The sequence below is a fragment of the Melanaphis sacchari genome, unplaced genomic scaffold (assembly GCF_002803265.2).
Source record: "Melanaphis sacchari strain LSU unplaced genomic scaffold, SCAv2.0 Contig93_pilon_pilon, whole genome shotgun sequence".
In the NCBI taxonomy this organism is placed as follows: Eukaryota; Metazoa; Arthropoda; class Insecta; order Hemiptera; family Aphididae; genus Melanaphis; species Melanaphis sacchari.
Window position 1 is genome coordinate 1 of NW_020271665.1, and position 16,768 is coordinate 16,768.

Sequence of the window (16,768 nt, forward strand, 5' to 3'; positions counted from 1 at the left end):
AACCAGTACACCGGTATGCCTATATAGGACAGTGATGTTTCACGGACCGAAGTAATTGCCAATTGCCCAATTAATATTCCTTATTTATTAAAATAAATTTTAGATTATGTTTTTTAAATTAATTTAAAAATTTAGGATAATTCTTTGTGTGCATTTTATTGTTAAAACTCTGTATACAGTTAAACGTGTAATGACTATTAGTTATTATTAAATATTGAAAATTTTTTTGAGTTAATTGTAATTGTGTACTGATTAATCACTTGTTCAAAGTTTATTACTTGTGATTATCTATTTTTGATAACATTATTAGTTTATTTTTTCCTCTTTAATTATATTTGAACTTTAATGTTAATCCTCCTCGATTACTCTCTCGGAAATGATATTATGTGATAGTGTGCAACTCGTATTTTCCTAATTATATGTTAATTAAAAGAATATTTAGTTTTAAAAGGTCTAATCATTTTAATATTAGTACCAATCATATATGAGCATTGGTCGCTATCTATTTTTGATGTATGCGAACGCCTATGGTAGGCAATATAGGTGCCTATACTAAACTTACTTAATGACACTCTGTTGATCGTAAATAATACTCTTGAAATTAAACATCAATTCTGATTCTTTTTGATGTTTAACAATTTTTGTGCAATCATCTTGATATAATAGGAATAAAAAAAAAAAAAAAAAATGTAACCATCACGTAACTAAACTATACATCTTAAACATACTAAAAATATACATAATTTTATAACTTACTCTTAACGTCATTATGTGTAATGTTGAATGTACTGAAAGAATTTGCAATCGTTTTTAATTGATACTTAAACGTAATATTTGTCGACAGTAATAGTATATCGAAATTCATGGCGCTATGGCCCCATTGTATCAGAACAATAAATTCTATACAGTAATAAATGATGAAATTGTCGTTGAAAAATTGATCGGAGTCAGGAAATATGACATTTAATATGTTGAAGCGGTAACGGCCAATCTTGTTTTTGATTTTTATTTCCAAAAAAGCGTTTGTGATAAACAAAGGAGAAATTCCCCAAAATATTGTGAGATTCAACCACATAAACATAATTAAAATATTATACGATTTGGACTTCAATTGGCCATCTTTAAGTATACGTCTATTATGATACTTATAAGACAAGTCGTCAACAGATGTCATCTGTATACAGTTCCATATTGTATCTGAATTTACGACTGTACTATAAAGTTTTACAACCGAGAGTGTACCGGATGTCATTAACATCAAAAACAGCATTATTGAATTGATGTCGTCTAAAAAAAATTTTATTATATTTACGATACCTGCAACCAACGTTGCTGACATGATCGACATTTGAACAATGGACATGCATTTGAACACGTTGTGACCAAAGATTTTTGGACTCCGCGAATCCAATAAATAGTATAATCCAGTTATTTTCATTATTCGAGTATTGATCATTAAATTATCTTCGTTCTTCGGTATCATTTTTGTCTTGGTAACCATTTTAAATAAACCTAAAATTTAAACAGTTTTTTAATCAACATATTCAATCATCGTATTTGTTTTTAAACCGATTTCTAAGTACTTTTTTGTAGGTACAGTTTTTACTATTGTACATTTATATAAATCATACAATGAATAATTATGTTAAAATTGATTTTCAACAATGACGTATAAAATTATATTAAGTATTCAATTGGGAGAACTTGAAAAGTATATCATATTGTATTGTGCGTAATTATTTACTATTATACATTTATATACCATCAGGTGTCATTAGTATACGTATTATGTCATGGCCCATGCGTAAACAAGGAGTCAATTAGCTCAAAAAGCTACTTTAGTCATTCTTTATAAACGTTAAGTTGTTTGCCAACTTACCAAAAATAGCCGGATACGAAAAAATTAGACATATATATCGACAAAGGTTTAATAGAAACTCATGAACTACCTCAGCGACTCACTAACTAGATAGTGTCTGTTTCTGTATACTTTTGGGTCAAGTATATAATTACATTAATTATACATGAACATCAATCAAATTATATCCATGTCTTATTCACGATTTTTATAAAATTATTATTTAATATTTATAACAGTGTTTATATGTATTTAATTATACGTGGATTTAATTGAATATTCGTAATTCAACCTTTGAATATAAATGTACATACGGATTTAATATATATTATTAAATAACTGTATACCACAAAGACTCCTACGGGGATGGCGGTTGGCTTTAAATGGTGATATATAAAAAATATAATACAAGGGATAATAATACCCAGTGTTTTAACTCGCTAACAACTATAATAATGTGACGTGCAAAAGGGACGGGTGACCAAAAATAAATATAATAATATAAACAAATTTGTTTTATGCGCCGTCGTGCTACAATATTATATAATAGAAATATTGAGCTAATAGATTAATAATAATAATATGATAAAAAAATAGGGCGCCCAAATAATGTGACAAAAATCGATATACAACAAAACAAATGATAATAAGAACAATAATAATATTTATGGATGTTACCAATATCGACGACTCGGGTCTTAACCAACGTGATCGCGTGAAATCTCCGCTGCAGGAACACCGGTATGGATTATGCTGTATGTACACTGCCAACTCACGAACTCCTTGCCCAAATAATAACAGGTGGTTATATATATATATTAATGTCTGCACGGCAAGAACGGCGGATCTAACGACGGCACACACGTTATAAAATAATAAGGGTGCAACGATAGGAGCCCCAATGGCACACACGGCCAAGAGTTTACGGCAACGTCTCCAGCTAGCGAGTGTTTAACCTTTTCACAGCGGTGGTCAAAGACGCCGATGCCATATATACAAGAGGGGAGGAGGGCGACGATAAATTCGACGAGCTTATCGCACGCAAACAATAATCATATAGTATATCTTGAACAATTTAATGCTAGGATAGATCGGTTGAACAACGATAAGGGATGGTTAGTGTTTTTAAACATTTTAAATAATAAATATTTTGTGATCACAGAAGAATTGACAATCAATAGGACCGTTAAAAAAACCTACGTTGGCCTGGTATTTGGGTCCTCGTCACAGGATATAGCACTGTAATTAGTGATATAATAATGTAATATAGGGAGGCAGCTACCTATTATTATTTATTATAATTATATAATGATATTATGTTATTGTACATATATTAACGAATGAAAAATTTTCTGAACTTTAATATACTTTCATGTTATTATAGTTCTTGGCATGGATAATGATGATGTGCTGCTAGACATTTCTTCTAATCGTCTTTGTAAAAAACGTTATGTTAATTTTGAATGATTCCTATTTTTAACAACCTGACCATATTAATAATTTAATATTTTTTTATTTTATTATTTAATAGTAAATTTTATTTCTAGTAGTATAAAAATTCAGTTCTGGCCCCTCATCAAAATGCACCACCCTACATCACATTTACCACAAATACGGATGGGTAGTAGACTAATGCCACCCCATTAAACATGACGTAATCCGTTCAGAATAGTAAATTAATACGAACATAAATGTTTTTCAAAAACATTAATAGTTCGAGTATGTATGAGACAACAGTGTTATTTATGCGATAGCTATATTATAATTCTAACGTTTATAACGTACACGTTGTAATATATAAAAAATAAATTAACGAGTATTATATGTAGAAAAAGCTGGGTGTGATACGAATGAGGGATAGTTTTGATAAAGATGTTTAAATATGTACAAGGGTTTGCAGTTAGAAATTAATTTTTATTGACAATAATATCATAATATTTTATTAAGATATCGGAAGAATATGAATTTACGAATCTCAAAATTTGTGTAGTTAATTGCCTATTTAGGACACCATAATTATTATTATATACAAGTAACTATATAAATGTATAATACTGTATAATGTATTACTGACTAATGTCTATAAGCGTAATTATATGGAAATTAAATTTAGATTGTGCTACGATTCCTATCGTACTATTCGGGCGGCGTGATGGAATTTATTTATATTTTTTTATTATTATAACACAAATCTATTCGTTTTTATTTTACTATTAAGTACGTATCGATGCAGTTGAATTTTAAATATTGTACATGATCAAAAGTAGTAAATATTTAATGTTTTATGATTTTAATTCTTTGTATGATGTATTATAGTTCTTTAATTTTTTCATCGCTCTTATGTGTTAAACTACTACGAGCCGCCACTGAAAAATATCAATATCAATAAAAGCTCCAATCGCCAATATTATTTAATTAAAATAGAACTATTTTAGAATTTATACAACTTTATTGTCGTATAAAAACATAATGTATCAACACACTTTTTATAAATATGTATAATAAAGTTATACAATATAAACCAATTATTTATTAAACTTTATCTCACAAATAATATTTCGTTTGATATCACAGTATTTTTATATACTCCTATTTTTATAACATTTTTTGTTCATTCCTCGAAAAATTTGAATTTTCTACTCAACTTTCCAATTGAGTTTTCTTACTTGAAATAAAAAAGAACTAAGAGTATCTTAACAATATTTTCAAAACTTTCATAAACAGCATAGATTTATTTTAAATATGTGTTTTGGCATTAATTAATAATGTATTAAATACTAATAATTAATTAAATAATATAATATAACTTAAATTTACAACAAACACAATTTTATAAATTATCAAAGTATACCTTAATACGCAAACATTGTTTCAATACTGATGATTTGGAAAGTTTTAAAAAAAGAACTACTTTACAAATACTAACGAAAAAATTTATAATAAAATTCTAATGTTTAACATCAGCATGTACACATATATTATAATTAAAGATAACACTATTATTCTATGTACATCCAAGCAATTAAAATGTTTGGACAAAAATTATAAAATAACTAAGCTTATTTATAAAAAAACTCAACATTGCTATACTCGTCAAATAAAACGAAGATATTTAATATAAATTATAATTTTAACGAATAAAATATTATCACGATGAAATTAAAAAATAATAATAATTACACTATTTGCATTAAACTGTTAGCAACCGATGGAATTCAAACGTTGAATAAATATTTGGGATATAAACAATTAGTTGACTACTGTAATCGTATCGTATTGTACGTCTATATATTACATTGCAGCTTCAAAATTTCCATTTTATTATACGCTTTATAATTTATACGGTCACAAACCGACCGACCTGTGCATAATTGTGTATATATGTATATAGTATACTCAACAGGAAGTGGACAGGATCGCCGAACAAATCTTGTGAGTGCTAGTGCATGAGTGGTGTGTGTACGTGTGTATACATGTGAGTGTGTAACTTAAAGCTATAGGAACAAGTAGGTAACTCAATGAAAAAGAAATGGTAACTCTATGTTACGGTAATAAAATATAATACAAGGCATAATAAAAAATAATAATAGTAATGATTACGGCCCTTTTTGGCCCAACAAGTAAAAATATATAAAGGTAGCCATAAGAGCCACCACATAAATATAATAATAATATAAGCTTTTCTGACCCAATAATACAGATATAGAAAATAATAATACAAATGGCCCTTTTGGCTCAATTATACAGATAAAAAAAATAATAATGTATAACCTAACCGGTGTACGACGCGTTCGTCACGTCCGTCCGGTACGTGTTGCCGGCCGTCGGCTTCTACGTCAGCTACGCGTCCAGCAAGCCGCGCCGGCTACAGTTATCCGCGGAGCACTTCAAGGCTGTTGACCGCCGGAACAGCCACTCGGCGGCTGTGTCCGTCCCGCCGTCGGCCATCCGGACGTCCGACCAGCGGATTGTCGTTCACCGCCTTGCCGGTGATCGCGTTCCACGCTACCAACGTGGCCATCTCGTTGACGATGACCATAGATCCGTAGTACGTACACGACCGGCGTACTGCGACCCGGCTCATCTCGTCCAGCGCGTCGGCCATCGCCCGCAGCACCGCTTCCCACCACAAACCACTTCCGGGTCTTGTTCCACGGTCGCGAGGGAGCTTCTCGGACGAGTAACAACTGCTCGCCAGGTTGTCTGCCTCGACAGCCGCCGAATGCGACTGATCCGCGCTCGGATCATCGATACATTCGAATCTCCGGCTTTTCGGCTCCACGGTTACTATAACGGAAACATATATAGAGATGGGCCAGCAACAGGATGTGCGGCTAGCGCACCACTCTTTTTCGTATACTACGCGCAAAGCAATAGTCAAACGTTTAAAATCGTTCACGCGTGGATTCGCGGACGGTCGGTCGGTGGCCATGTCCAGCAGCCCGCGGTGTACGACGCGTCCGTCTGGTACGCAGAGACGGATTTATCTTTTTTACGACTATAGGCACCAACAATTTGCCGCCCTCATAATAGGTGAACGACTGAACAAGTTACCACAACCGTATACCATATACGATATACTGTAGAAAAATATAAACTATAAAATATAAAATAAATACGCACATTATTAATTATTTTTCATAAATATAAAGCAATGAATTTTTTTTTATATATATATATATATAAGTTTGATGTTTTTTAATAAAACACTACAAACTTTGCCGCCCTAGGCAGCTGCCTACAGTGCCTATTGGGAAATCCACCTCTGCAGTGGGTATACGTATGTTGCCGGCCGTCGGCTTCCGCGTCGGCCACGCGTCCAGCGCGACGCGCCGGCATTTGTCCGCGGAGCGCCTCGCGGCCGCCCAACCGTAGCCCCTGCGCACCGCCTTCGCCCACTGGCCGTCCCACGGCCGACCTCAGTTCGGCCTTGGACGTCGGCGAGTAGTGGACCGCGTCGTGCCGGTCCCCGCGCGCGCTCAAAGTCGATCTCGGCCGCGCCGGTGGCCGGCCACGTCCGCCGTCCTCTGCATCAGTCCGTCGAGCACCGCGCACGGACCGTCCACGTGCGCGGGTTCCGCGATTTTCGCGACCACGCGCCGGACAACGTCGCCGGCCGCTGTGGCGGATCGAGTCGACGGCAGGCCGTGTACGCCTTCTGTGGTCGGTCTGCGCGCCGCCCGATGCGTAGGCGGACGTGCAATCGTCCCGCGACTTGACCAGGCCCGTGTTCTTCGCCTGCTCCGCCATCGTCCCGGAAACGGTTTTCGGACGCTTCCGATCGGCCGTGTTCGGCTCGCAGTAGCCGACCTCGCGGGTCTCGGTCCGCAAGCGGGCGAGAGACCATATAGGTATGAGCCAGCGGGATGTGTGGCTGGCGCTCTCTTTTACATACTACCGATTTGAATTACACGGTACTTACTGACACATTATTATTGACTAGGTATATAAATAGGTACGGATGAAATTCAAATGAAAAATGCTTACAGTGGTGTCGACTTTGTGTTTAAAAATCGAATATGCACTCATTCGATATACCTGTTACCTACCTACCTCCTAAAAATGACTAATACAAAAAAAAAAAACCTGTAAATTATTGCTCTACAATAAATTTGCAACACTGACGCTTATTAGTCATTAGGTAGGTACGTAGGTAATACGTTTAGTAAATAAGCAGTATCCCCGCATACAAAAATATGTCGTATAAGTATTTAAATTTTAAGGGAAGGATTCCTTGGTCTATAATGTATTGTAGATTATAATTTATAATCCTTCTGTATCTATAAAATGTTTTACAAATTTTGAAATTAATCTTAATTTTCGGTGAGATTACTTACGGACTATTACAGACGGTCTATTTTCCAGACTATAAACCATGATTTCTTTCCTTATTAGTATTCCAATATTGCTAGGCCTATGCCCTATAGGCTATAAAGTTTACGACCAAGTTTTAATCGTTATCTTCTTTCAATTATGTAATAAAATTTATAAGTCTATATTACACTATATTCTTAATGGAGTATCAGAACAAATAGCAAATTAATAATTACCCAATAGTTAACTTAAGTAGTTTGATTAAGCTATTGGTGTGTAGTTTTGGGTATATCTCTTACAACACGAATAATCTGATAGTAGGTACAAACTAAAAAAAAAAAACAAACAATTCAAACTTTTTTTTAAATTAGTTTTATTGCAAAATATGAATATTAAACAAAAATAATACATCTTTAATCAATAATGATTATAAATACATAATTAGATATTATATATGTTAATGTAAAAAATTAATATTATTTTTATTTATTAAAAATTATAAACATATAATAATAATTATTCTTTATATTTATTTAATGATAATAATTCCATAAACTTAATAAATAAATACTATAATATACCTGATTGTTTTATATTATTTTTATTTTATTAAGAGCTAAAATTTTAACACACATTTAATTTAGTCAAATGTTGAAAGTAATACATAAAAAATTTGAAAATTTGAAAACATTATAATTTTTTAGGAAATAGTTTCTACTCACTACTCTTACAGGTTTAAGAAGATTTTAATTCAAATTCAGATTTAATTCAAATAAGTTTAAGATGGATAACAAAAAAACTACTTTGTAGAACAACTAATAGTTTTTATTTTTTAACACTGTTATTGTCGTTTTTAGATTAAATAATGCTACAATTAGGTAACTTTATGAATTTTTGTTTCCATAAAATTTGTATGTTGCATACTAATTATTTTTTTTTTGTGCTAATTAAACAATACTAACTAATAATTAATATACATAACAATTGTATACATAGGTACATATATCTATATATTACAATACATACTTAATTTGGGTAAATATAATTAATAAAAACATTTACAATATTAAATGCATGTTAAAAAACTGTTTAGAATTAAAGTCACTCCAAAAATTAAATTCTAAGACTGCCTATGCCAATGTATTGATATTTATTAACAATATGTCATTGTTTATTTTTTATACATAAATATTAAACTAATAATATAACTAATACTAAATATATCATAATATTAATGTTCCAAGACTTTAATTCTTTAAAATCATTTGAATCTTATGATTTTAAGACTTAGCACAATTAAAAACAAAAAAAAAAAGTAAAATAAAATTATATCATTTGATATTTACACTGTAAAACCTTTACAGAGCCAACACATAGAAGAACATTCCAAAAAACTAGAATTATCAACATCTAGACTTTGGATGTTTATAATGTACAAGAATCTATTTCTTTAAAGTTATTCAAATATAGATCGTTCAATAATCAAAAATTGTAGTAAGATAATTGTTAACCCATTGTAGTAAAACAAATTATTTAAATGACATTTTTGATGATAATTGTGTTTAAACGTATTTTAAAATAAAGTGTAAGCACAATAATTATGTTATATTAAAAAACAAATAAAAAACCTTTAAACTTTAAAGCATGGTTGCAAACTATTTCATGAGAATTGATTGAAAAGCTTAAGTTTATAATCAGTTATAAATAATAATTAATAAAATATACTAAGACACAACAAGCCAACAAAACAATAATAGTTATTGATAGTCAGTAAAATGATCAATAAAATATAAACATAAACAAAACAAAAACACAATAGGTATAATATCCTAGGAACAAGTTGTTTTCATACCAATGCTCTTAAATATAAATTTGTTTGCACAAAACAAACCCATTAGTAAACCAATAAATAGTCACTTGAACAAGCTTCTAAACTTAAATTTAATAAAAAAAAAAATTATAACTTTTCAATATTATATTGTGATATTGTTTGGTTGAATGAATCATTGTAAAGTATTATAATGAAATTCATAATTGTAAGGAATAGTTTTACATACTTTTACAATTATTACTTTGTTATACTCTTACATATAAAAAAGTGAAATTATTAAAAATGTTTCCATGGTGAAAATCTACTTCTTTTAATAAAATACATCTTTTTATTTTTTAAATATCTATTAATTTTATTTTTATTATTCTGCAAAGTGTACACAAGAACAAGCCTATACAACTAGATTTCAAGTTTTAACTTAAAAATACATTTTTTTCTTATATTATTATATTTTATGTACAAGTATAAGAAGTTGGGAAAAGTGGGCGCAGGCACTTACGGTACAGTTATAAAGTGTCTTGATAAGACAAACGGGCAGGTAGTAGCGGTGAAAAAGTTGCATAACACAATGACTGGTCATCAAGATGCCCACAACCATCGATACTCTGAGATGATGGTGCGTGAGATTTGTCTGTTGCGGATATTCAATGATGACCATATAGTGTCAATGATTGAAGCATTTAGATACAATGGTCTTGTTCACATAGTGTTCCCGTTGATGCGTTGCAACCTTTACAGATATTTGGAGTTAAATGGGGGAGCTTTAACTATAGATGTCACTAAAAAGTGTATATATCAAGTGAGTATATTTCCATAATATTAGCAATCTAATTTGACCTGTTCTAATATCAGAAAAGTTGCCAAAGGTATTGAGAGGACTAAACTACATACATAATCAGAATGTTGTACATCGCGATATCAAACCAGAAAATATTTTACTTTCAGCCAATGGTGTAATCAAAATTTGTGACTTTGGTGTGTCTCGCATGTATTGTGCAGATCAAACACTAGATCTGAGCACTGAAATGGGCACTGTCTGGTACCAAGCACCAGAAATGCTGATGGAATCAACAAAATATGATGCTACTGTTGACATTTGGTCAGTTGGTAAGTGTACAGTCAACAAGAGTTGTGGAGAATAATTATACATATATTATATTACATAATATGTTTAACACATTACATCATATAAATGGATATTGTGTGGTATTGAATAGGCATTTTGTTCACGGAATTGGTCAACAAGATGCCTCTTGTCACTGAAGATACCATTATCAGTCAATTATATGGAATTACAAAAATACTGGGTAATAACAACTGTGATTTGGCAGTTGTAGACAAGTATTTGCGCAAACACGGTTTTAGCCTTAATTTAGAGGCTAACTTTAAACCACTATCTCAATCTTATACAGTCTCAAAAACTGCCATGGCACTTCGAAAAGTGTATGACTGGTGGCCGACACACCTAATGGAAATAGTGACATATTGTCTGCAGTTTAACCCAAATAACCGCAAAAATGCTGTACAGTTACTAGACATGAAATTTTTTACTGCCGGAACATTCTTGTTACGCTTTAATAAAGAGCTGAATATCAAACTGAAAAATGACAACGCAAGATACCAACAAACTAAATAACAGTTTATCATTGTACCACAAGACATTGCAAGTCTACTTAAAAAATATAACTATTGTTATTCTACAAGTCTCCACTTTGTTGGTTGTGTACATTTAACAATGTTGTCTCCACAAAAACTATTGAATGTAGTTTCTGATGGCAGTCTAAGAATTTCTCTCTCCTCTTGAATTCGGAATGAAAATGTGGATTTGGATGTTCCAATAAAATAGCTTAAAAGAAAAATACAATTTAAAAATTTTTAAAAGTTAACATTTAAATAACAAGAATAAGAAACTCACTTTGCTTGAGAACATATTATTTGATCAATTATTGCTACCCCGCCATCTAAATAATTGTTCAAGGTTTCCTCATCAGCTTCAAATTTAAATACTTCATAAGGTTGCAAATAATTATAAAGTTCTTTAAATTCTAAAATAAAAATGATGTATAAATATAATATATAAATTATATTACATGAAATTTAACATTACATTGTGACTAAATAAATGATAAAAAAAATAATATTTACCTTTTTTTGAAGTGTCAGTAGCTATATAAACTGTTCTAATATTATTTAATAAACTTAATTTCTCTATTATCTGTCTAGCTGTATTGTTGATACTAGGTACATCACTAGGATGGCCATATAAGAAATCTCTGCGGCGCAAATGTGCACACAAATAATCTTGTTTTAAATTTTTTTTCTTAAACTCCTTAGCAATTTCATGCAGGTTGTTACTAAATTGCATACTTTTCCTAATCATCCAATACTCTTTTCCACCATAATAATTGTGTAATGCTAATTCTGCATGGTCAAATATAATAGTTCTAAAATAAAAACAAACAGAACACTTTTAATTAATCATAGAGATATTATACAACATAAAAACACATAAATCATAAATTCATAACTAATCAATTTAAAAACATTACAATTTACACTATAAATATTTTAGTTTCTTTTCTGTGTTACTCAGATAGAAAATAAACTGTATAGAAGGAAAATAATAATATAAAAGTAAAGGGGAAAAATATTATCATAGTAAAAAAATAAGACCATTATTTAGATTTACCATTAACATTAAAATTAAATTTTTTATACAACAAAAATTCTTAAAACATTTTATCTAGTTAATGTTATATTAGTTTTAAATTAACTCAATTAGAAAGTTATACATTTTATTTATATATTTTTTTTTTTTAAATAATTAGTTTTTAATTTTAAAAAATAATAACTTATTTAACTGACTAAGTGCCTTCACTGGAAGGCATTCTAAAATTGTCATTCAAGCCATACCTTGTTCGTCAATTTTACTTATTGTTCTAATAATAACAAATTATAGATTATAATATAAAAATAAAAAATAATAATTATAAATTTAACAGGTAATTGTTGAAAGTTTTCTACTATAATGGTATCATAGACATAACTTAAATGATTTAACTTAATATATTTATTATTAGTTAATTTGATTTGTGTCAGTCATAATAAACAAATTAATATGGTATACACAATATATTCTTATTAAATTACTGAATGTATTACCTTGGTTGTAAATTCTCAACAATATCAGCTAGAAGAGTGGAAATTCCTTGGAATGATATACATAATGATTTAGTAAATGTTAGGTTATTTAGATTCCAAAATTCTTTTTGAACTTGACCTTTGCAATTGGCTACTTCCCACTTGTCTGAAAAGTCTGAATATTGTTCTAGTGATTTCAAATTAAAATCTTGTAATGTAACTTGGACATCCAAAGGTCTTAATCCGTTTACTAATGTATAAATTTACACATAATATTATGGTCAATCATGATATAACTTTAAAAAAATGTAACATACTTTGAAAAAATTCATGTAATTCAACAACTGGAATAATTTTTTTAATGGAATCTATATTAAAAAATAGACTCCACGGAAGACAGTCTTGCACAAGATTTGATGATCTCCAATGATACAAACGATGCCATGGTGGCAATACCTATAAAAATAATTTAACAAAATTTACAATTATGTCTAAGTATTGCAATTTACAAATGAAAATAAATGAAAAATATTTACCAAAATCCAATGATAGTCGGACACTTTATTCATATGAAGTATAAAAGATGCCATTCGTATGAACACATCACGACGTAAATTAAATCCTTCAGGCTTGTTGACATCATACAAAATATATCTAAACAAAATCGAGTATGTGCCTATTATTTTATCAATCAAACATTTATAAGTATAAGGAATCATTTAAATACTAAAAATGAATTAATGTATTATAATCATTTTTTAAAACTAGCTTTTTGAACTTTTTTTCTTGCCAACACCACATATCATTAATGAGAAAATGTTCATCAGCCATTGCATTATAACAAGGGAAATATATATTCATTTTTAACCTAATTCACTGACAGCTAAAATAAATGTTTTCGTATATACCTATAAATTACAATGATTATACTTAAATCCAACTCACCGGGGCAACGTGTTGAGTACAGAACTGCCGGCCAATGTTTCTTCTTCTTCTAACAGACTGTTGTAATCAGTGCACAGTGAACACTCGAACTGAACAACAGTCCACAAGACCAACAAGCACCACCGCGCAATGTCCAGACGCATGTCTCGGAGTACGTTAGGATGGTTTTTAAATTTTAAACCGAATATTCGTCATGCGACATTACATGGAATGCGGACAACAGCACTGCTACCATTCTGTTGGCCAATACGAGTAAATAAATTACATAACCTTTAAATCAACAAGCCTTAAGCGTCCGCAACAAGTATTATACTCGGAAATTTGCAGCGGCCGTTCATTCCGTTAAACTTTGAAATAGTAAAAGAAAGAAGAGAAGAATAAGAGACCGGTAACACCAGCCGCGGACATCGTGCCCACTGCCCAGGCCACCTCAGCGGGGCTCGGCTACAAAAAATTTAATTGATATGATTATCTTATCACAATAATATTATAATGCTGACTATTGTTCACGTCGAGATTACAGATAAAAATTCGTCAAGAGTATTATCTCCTTCACAGGTCAATGAAGTCAGTGGACACTCCGCCGCGGCAATTTATAAAGCAGTTGCTCGCTAAAAAGTACTGTGGAAAGGAGAGACGAGATGGGTAACGTTGAATTCGTGGATAGGTCATGATGGACAATTTTTTTTATTATTTATTATAATATATTATAAATAATAATAGCACGGCTGCACGAGTTGTAAATTGTGTAGGTAGTAGCTGTGGTAGTAGGTACCGTGTCAGCGACTTGTCTTGATATTATATTTTATTTCAAACAGCTGACCGGCATATCACAAACGGATTATTATTAACCACTGATCACAATTTTATATCAACGTTTATCAATGTTATTGCTTTCACATAATATTATTACTTATTATAATAATAATGACATACAATACAATTATATATGATAATAAATTATACACATCAATCGTCTATCGTGATAATAATTGCCATATCAGACGTAAACATAATCATTTTCGTACAAAGATATACGTCAACGCAGATTTTTACATAACATTAATTATTATATAACTATTATTTTTTAACTTTGTGATAGTCAATGTAGGCTAACAATCATTCTTTTTAATTAAAAAATGATAGCTAGTAGTATTTTTAAAAAAGAAGACAACAGCGATATCATGAATGTTGTAGTTTTTGAGTTTCATCAATTGCAGCCCTCGTTTAACATGTCTTCCAATCGAATCGCCGTCTTCACATCGTACCGACGTTTGATTCAATAGTATAAAAGCTCTAATATTTTATTGTGGCCTAGATTACACGTCAGAAGTTTGAGTGGTTTGACAGCAAACTTTTGGATCAAAAATGTTTTGCGGCAATAGCTTTAGGAGGCTATGTGTCCAAACACGCATCTTGCATGTGCTGCCATGTGGAAAACTTAATCGATTTTCATATACCCGTCACATGCCTTTCACCGTTCACAAGTACCGGTTTCCACTTGTTGTCAACAATGGAAGCAATCGTTTGAAGTCAAATGAAAGATATTTTAGGTATACTTATACAGTTACTATACAATTATTTCTCATTCTAATTGAAAATATTTTTATTTTAATTCAGTATATCACCCGTTAACCGCCTTCCATTACCTCCAATAGCAGCTTTAGTGTTGCGTCCAGTTGCCAAGTTTTTTGCTATGGTGTTGGGTATACGTATACGTCGCTGGTGGACAAAACTGAGTCCAAAGGAAAAGCAACAGTTTTGGTATAATGTACACAAACGTCGGAAGCAAATAACTGCTGTCATAGCTAGTGCCATTGGTTTGTTTCTCGTATACTGTGCTGCTCACATGGAGTTTGATCCAATAACTGGTAAACGTCGATTAATTCTGTTTACAAATCAACAAATGGTAGAACTGGCAAATTCAATTGCCCACGAATTATTGAATGAAAACCAACAATCTGTGCTAAGTCCATCACATCCGCTTTACAAGCGAGCTTTGTCCATAGCAATGCTAGTGATAAATGCCAATAAGCCATATGATCGCTTACAAAATCGAAAATGGTCTCTGATAGTTGTCAATGATCCAAGAATTAACGCTATGGTTTTGCCAAATGGCATGATAATAGTCTTTTCTGGGTTACTATATGCAGCTAATGACCAACAAGTAGGTGTTGTCTTATCACACGAAATTGCACATTGTTTCCTTAATCATCATGCAGTACGTTTGAGTCGAGAACAATTAGTTGAAATGCTTTGGCTTATACCACTTACTATAATGTGGGCAGTGTTTCCAGTACCAGAAGCTATTTTAGGTTACTTATTCGGTCATTATTTTAAAAGTTTAGTAATGATGTTGCCCTATGAACGTGACCAGGAAATCGAAGCTGACAAGTATGGATTGATGTTAGCAGCTAATGCGTGTATTGATGTTCGTCAAGCACCAGTTTTCTGGAAGAGAATGGAAAAGCTTGATCCAAATAATAAAGACACATGGTGGTTGTCTACTCATCCGCCTCACAGTCAACGAGTCAAATATATTGAAGATCTTTTACCATATGCGTTACAATTAAGACAACAAAATGGATGTCCGTCCTTAGATAGAAGTTATTGGTCAAAATTCTCATTGTTTTAACAATAATTAAGAATTGTAGTCCAAAATATATAGATTACTGTGGTAATTATTATGGTGCTTTTAATTATATTATTTATTAATATAATTTTGTCATGAACAATAATCATGATGTTTTTATAAATGTTAAATCATCTGTATATATATTATAAACAATTGTTACCATATTTTACTTTTGTTTTTTATTTAATAATAATATAGTTTTAAACAAGAATTCAAAATTTGAGAAACAATCTCATATATGCCTTGACTACTATGATGCCTACTACTCTAGTGTAAAGATGATGAGATAATAATATGTGCATTTTTATTATACATAAAAAGTTAAAAAATGTTAACAAATTTTATTTATAACATTAATTACCTTTGTACAGTCTTTATTTTTATTTTTTTATTTCTTAAGTTAGTTGTTATAATAAATAATATTAAACAAACCAACAAAATTTGTTGACTTATCTTTTTTTTTTATAAAGAAAATTAACAAAGTTTTTTAATTACTATTGAAGCTAAATTATAAATTCATAATTAACATGAATATTATACATTC

At 30.9% G+C, this 16,768-nt stretch overlaps 4 protein-coding genes across 4 annotated transcripts; 2 read left to right on the top strand and 2 right to left on the bottom strand.

Moving 5' to 3' along the window:
* Nucleotides 1-562: 562 nt before the first annotated feature.
* On the bottom strand, nucleotides 563-2,784 carry LOC112603004 (the record flags this gene model as incomplete). The annotated part of the gene is made up of 3 exons (XM_025351402.1): nucleotides 2,537-2,784; nucleotides 757-1,512; nucleotides 563-653 (listed from the first exon to the last, which is right to left on the bottom strand). Coding segments are annotated over exons 2-3 (836 nt in total), but the record flags the coding sequence as incomplete, so codon positions are not given.
* Nucleotides 2,785-10,071: 7,287 nt separating this feature from the next.
* On the top strand, nucleotides 10,072-11,159 carry LOC112603020 (probable cell division protein kinase ECU08_0230). The gene is made up of 3 exons (XM_025351424.1): nucleotides 10,072-10,291; nucleotides 10,344-10,610; nucleotides 10,721-11,159. Exons 1-3 carry the CDS (start codon nucleotides 10,072-10,074, stop codon nucleotides 11,137-11,139), a joined length of 906 nt encoding a protein of 301 aa, XP_025207209.1. The 3' UTR covers nucleotides 11,140-11,159.
* Nucleotides 11,160-11,180: 21 nt separating this feature from the next.
* Nucleotides 11,181-14,024, bottom strand: LOC112603005 (GDP-fucose protein O-fucosyltransferase 2). Its single transcript, XM_025351403.1, has 7 exons — nucleotides 13,590-14,024; nucleotides 13,181-13,298; nucleotides 12,962-13,100; nucleotides 12,666-12,894; nucleotides 11,649-11,947; nucleotides 11,419-11,548; nucleotides 11,181-11,349 (listed from the first exon to the last, which is right to left on the bottom strand). The coding sequence occupies exons 1-7, from the start codon at nucleotides 13,730-13,732 to the stop codon at nucleotides 11,196-11,198; spliced, it is 1,212 nt and encodes a 403-aa protein (XP_025207188.1). The 5' UTR covers nucleotides 13,733-14,024; the 3' UTR covers nucleotides 11,181-11,195.
* Nucleotides 14,025-14,662: 638 nt separating this feature from the next.
* On the top strand, nucleotides 14,663-16,279 carry LOC112603006 (metalloendopeptidase OMA1, mitochondrial-like). The gene is made up of 2 exons (XM_025351404.1): nucleotides 14,663-15,142; nucleotides 15,210-16,279. Exons 1-2 carry the CDS (start codon nucleotides 14,958-14,960, stop codon nucleotides 16,222-16,224), a joined length of 1,200 nt encoding a protein of 399 aa, XP_025207189.1. The 5' UTR covers nucleotides 14,663-14,957; the 3' UTR covers nucleotides 16,225-16,279.
* The last annotated feature ends 489 nt before the right edge of the window (nucleotides 16,280-16,768 follow it).

What these genes read in the sequence shown, in the direction of transcription:
- LOC112603020 (XM_025351424.1), top strand. Translation starts at nt 10,072, where the DNA reads ATGACTGGTCATCAAGATGCCCACAACCATCGATACTCTGAGATGATG. An exon ending in TATAGATGTCACTAAAAAGT is followed by an intron (nt 10,292 to 10,343) that starts GTATATATCAAG and finishes TAATTTGACCTG; the next exon opens with TTCTAATATCAGAAAAGTTG. An exon ending in TGTTGACATTTGGTCAGTTG is followed by an intron (nt 10,611 to 10,720) that starts GTAAGTGTACAG and finishes GGTATTGAATAG; the next exon opens with GCATTTTGTTCACGGAATTG.
- LOC112603005 (XM_025351403.1), bottom strand. Translation starts at nt 13,732, where the DNA reads ATGCGTCTGGACATTGCGCGGTGGTGCTTGTTGGTCTTGTGGACTGTT. An exon ending in GTACTCAACACGTTGCCCCG is followed by an intron (nt 13,299 to 13,589) that starts GTGAGTTGGATT and finishes GATTTTGTTTAG; the next exon opens with ATATATTTTGTATGATGTCA. An exon ending in CCGACTATCATTGGATTTTG is followed by an intron (nt 13,101 to 13,180) that starts GTAAATATTTTT and finishes TTATTTTTATAG; the next exon opens with GTATTGCCACCATGGCATCG.
- LOC112603006 (XM_025351404.1), top strand. Translation starts at nt 14,958, where the DNA reads ATGTTTTGCGGCAATAGCTTTAGGAGGCTATGTGTCCAAACACGCATC. An exon ending in TCAAATGAAAGATATTTTAG is followed by an intron (nt 15,143 to 15,209) that starts GTATACTTATAC and finishes ATTTTAATTCAG; the next exon opens with TATATCACCCGTTAACCGCC.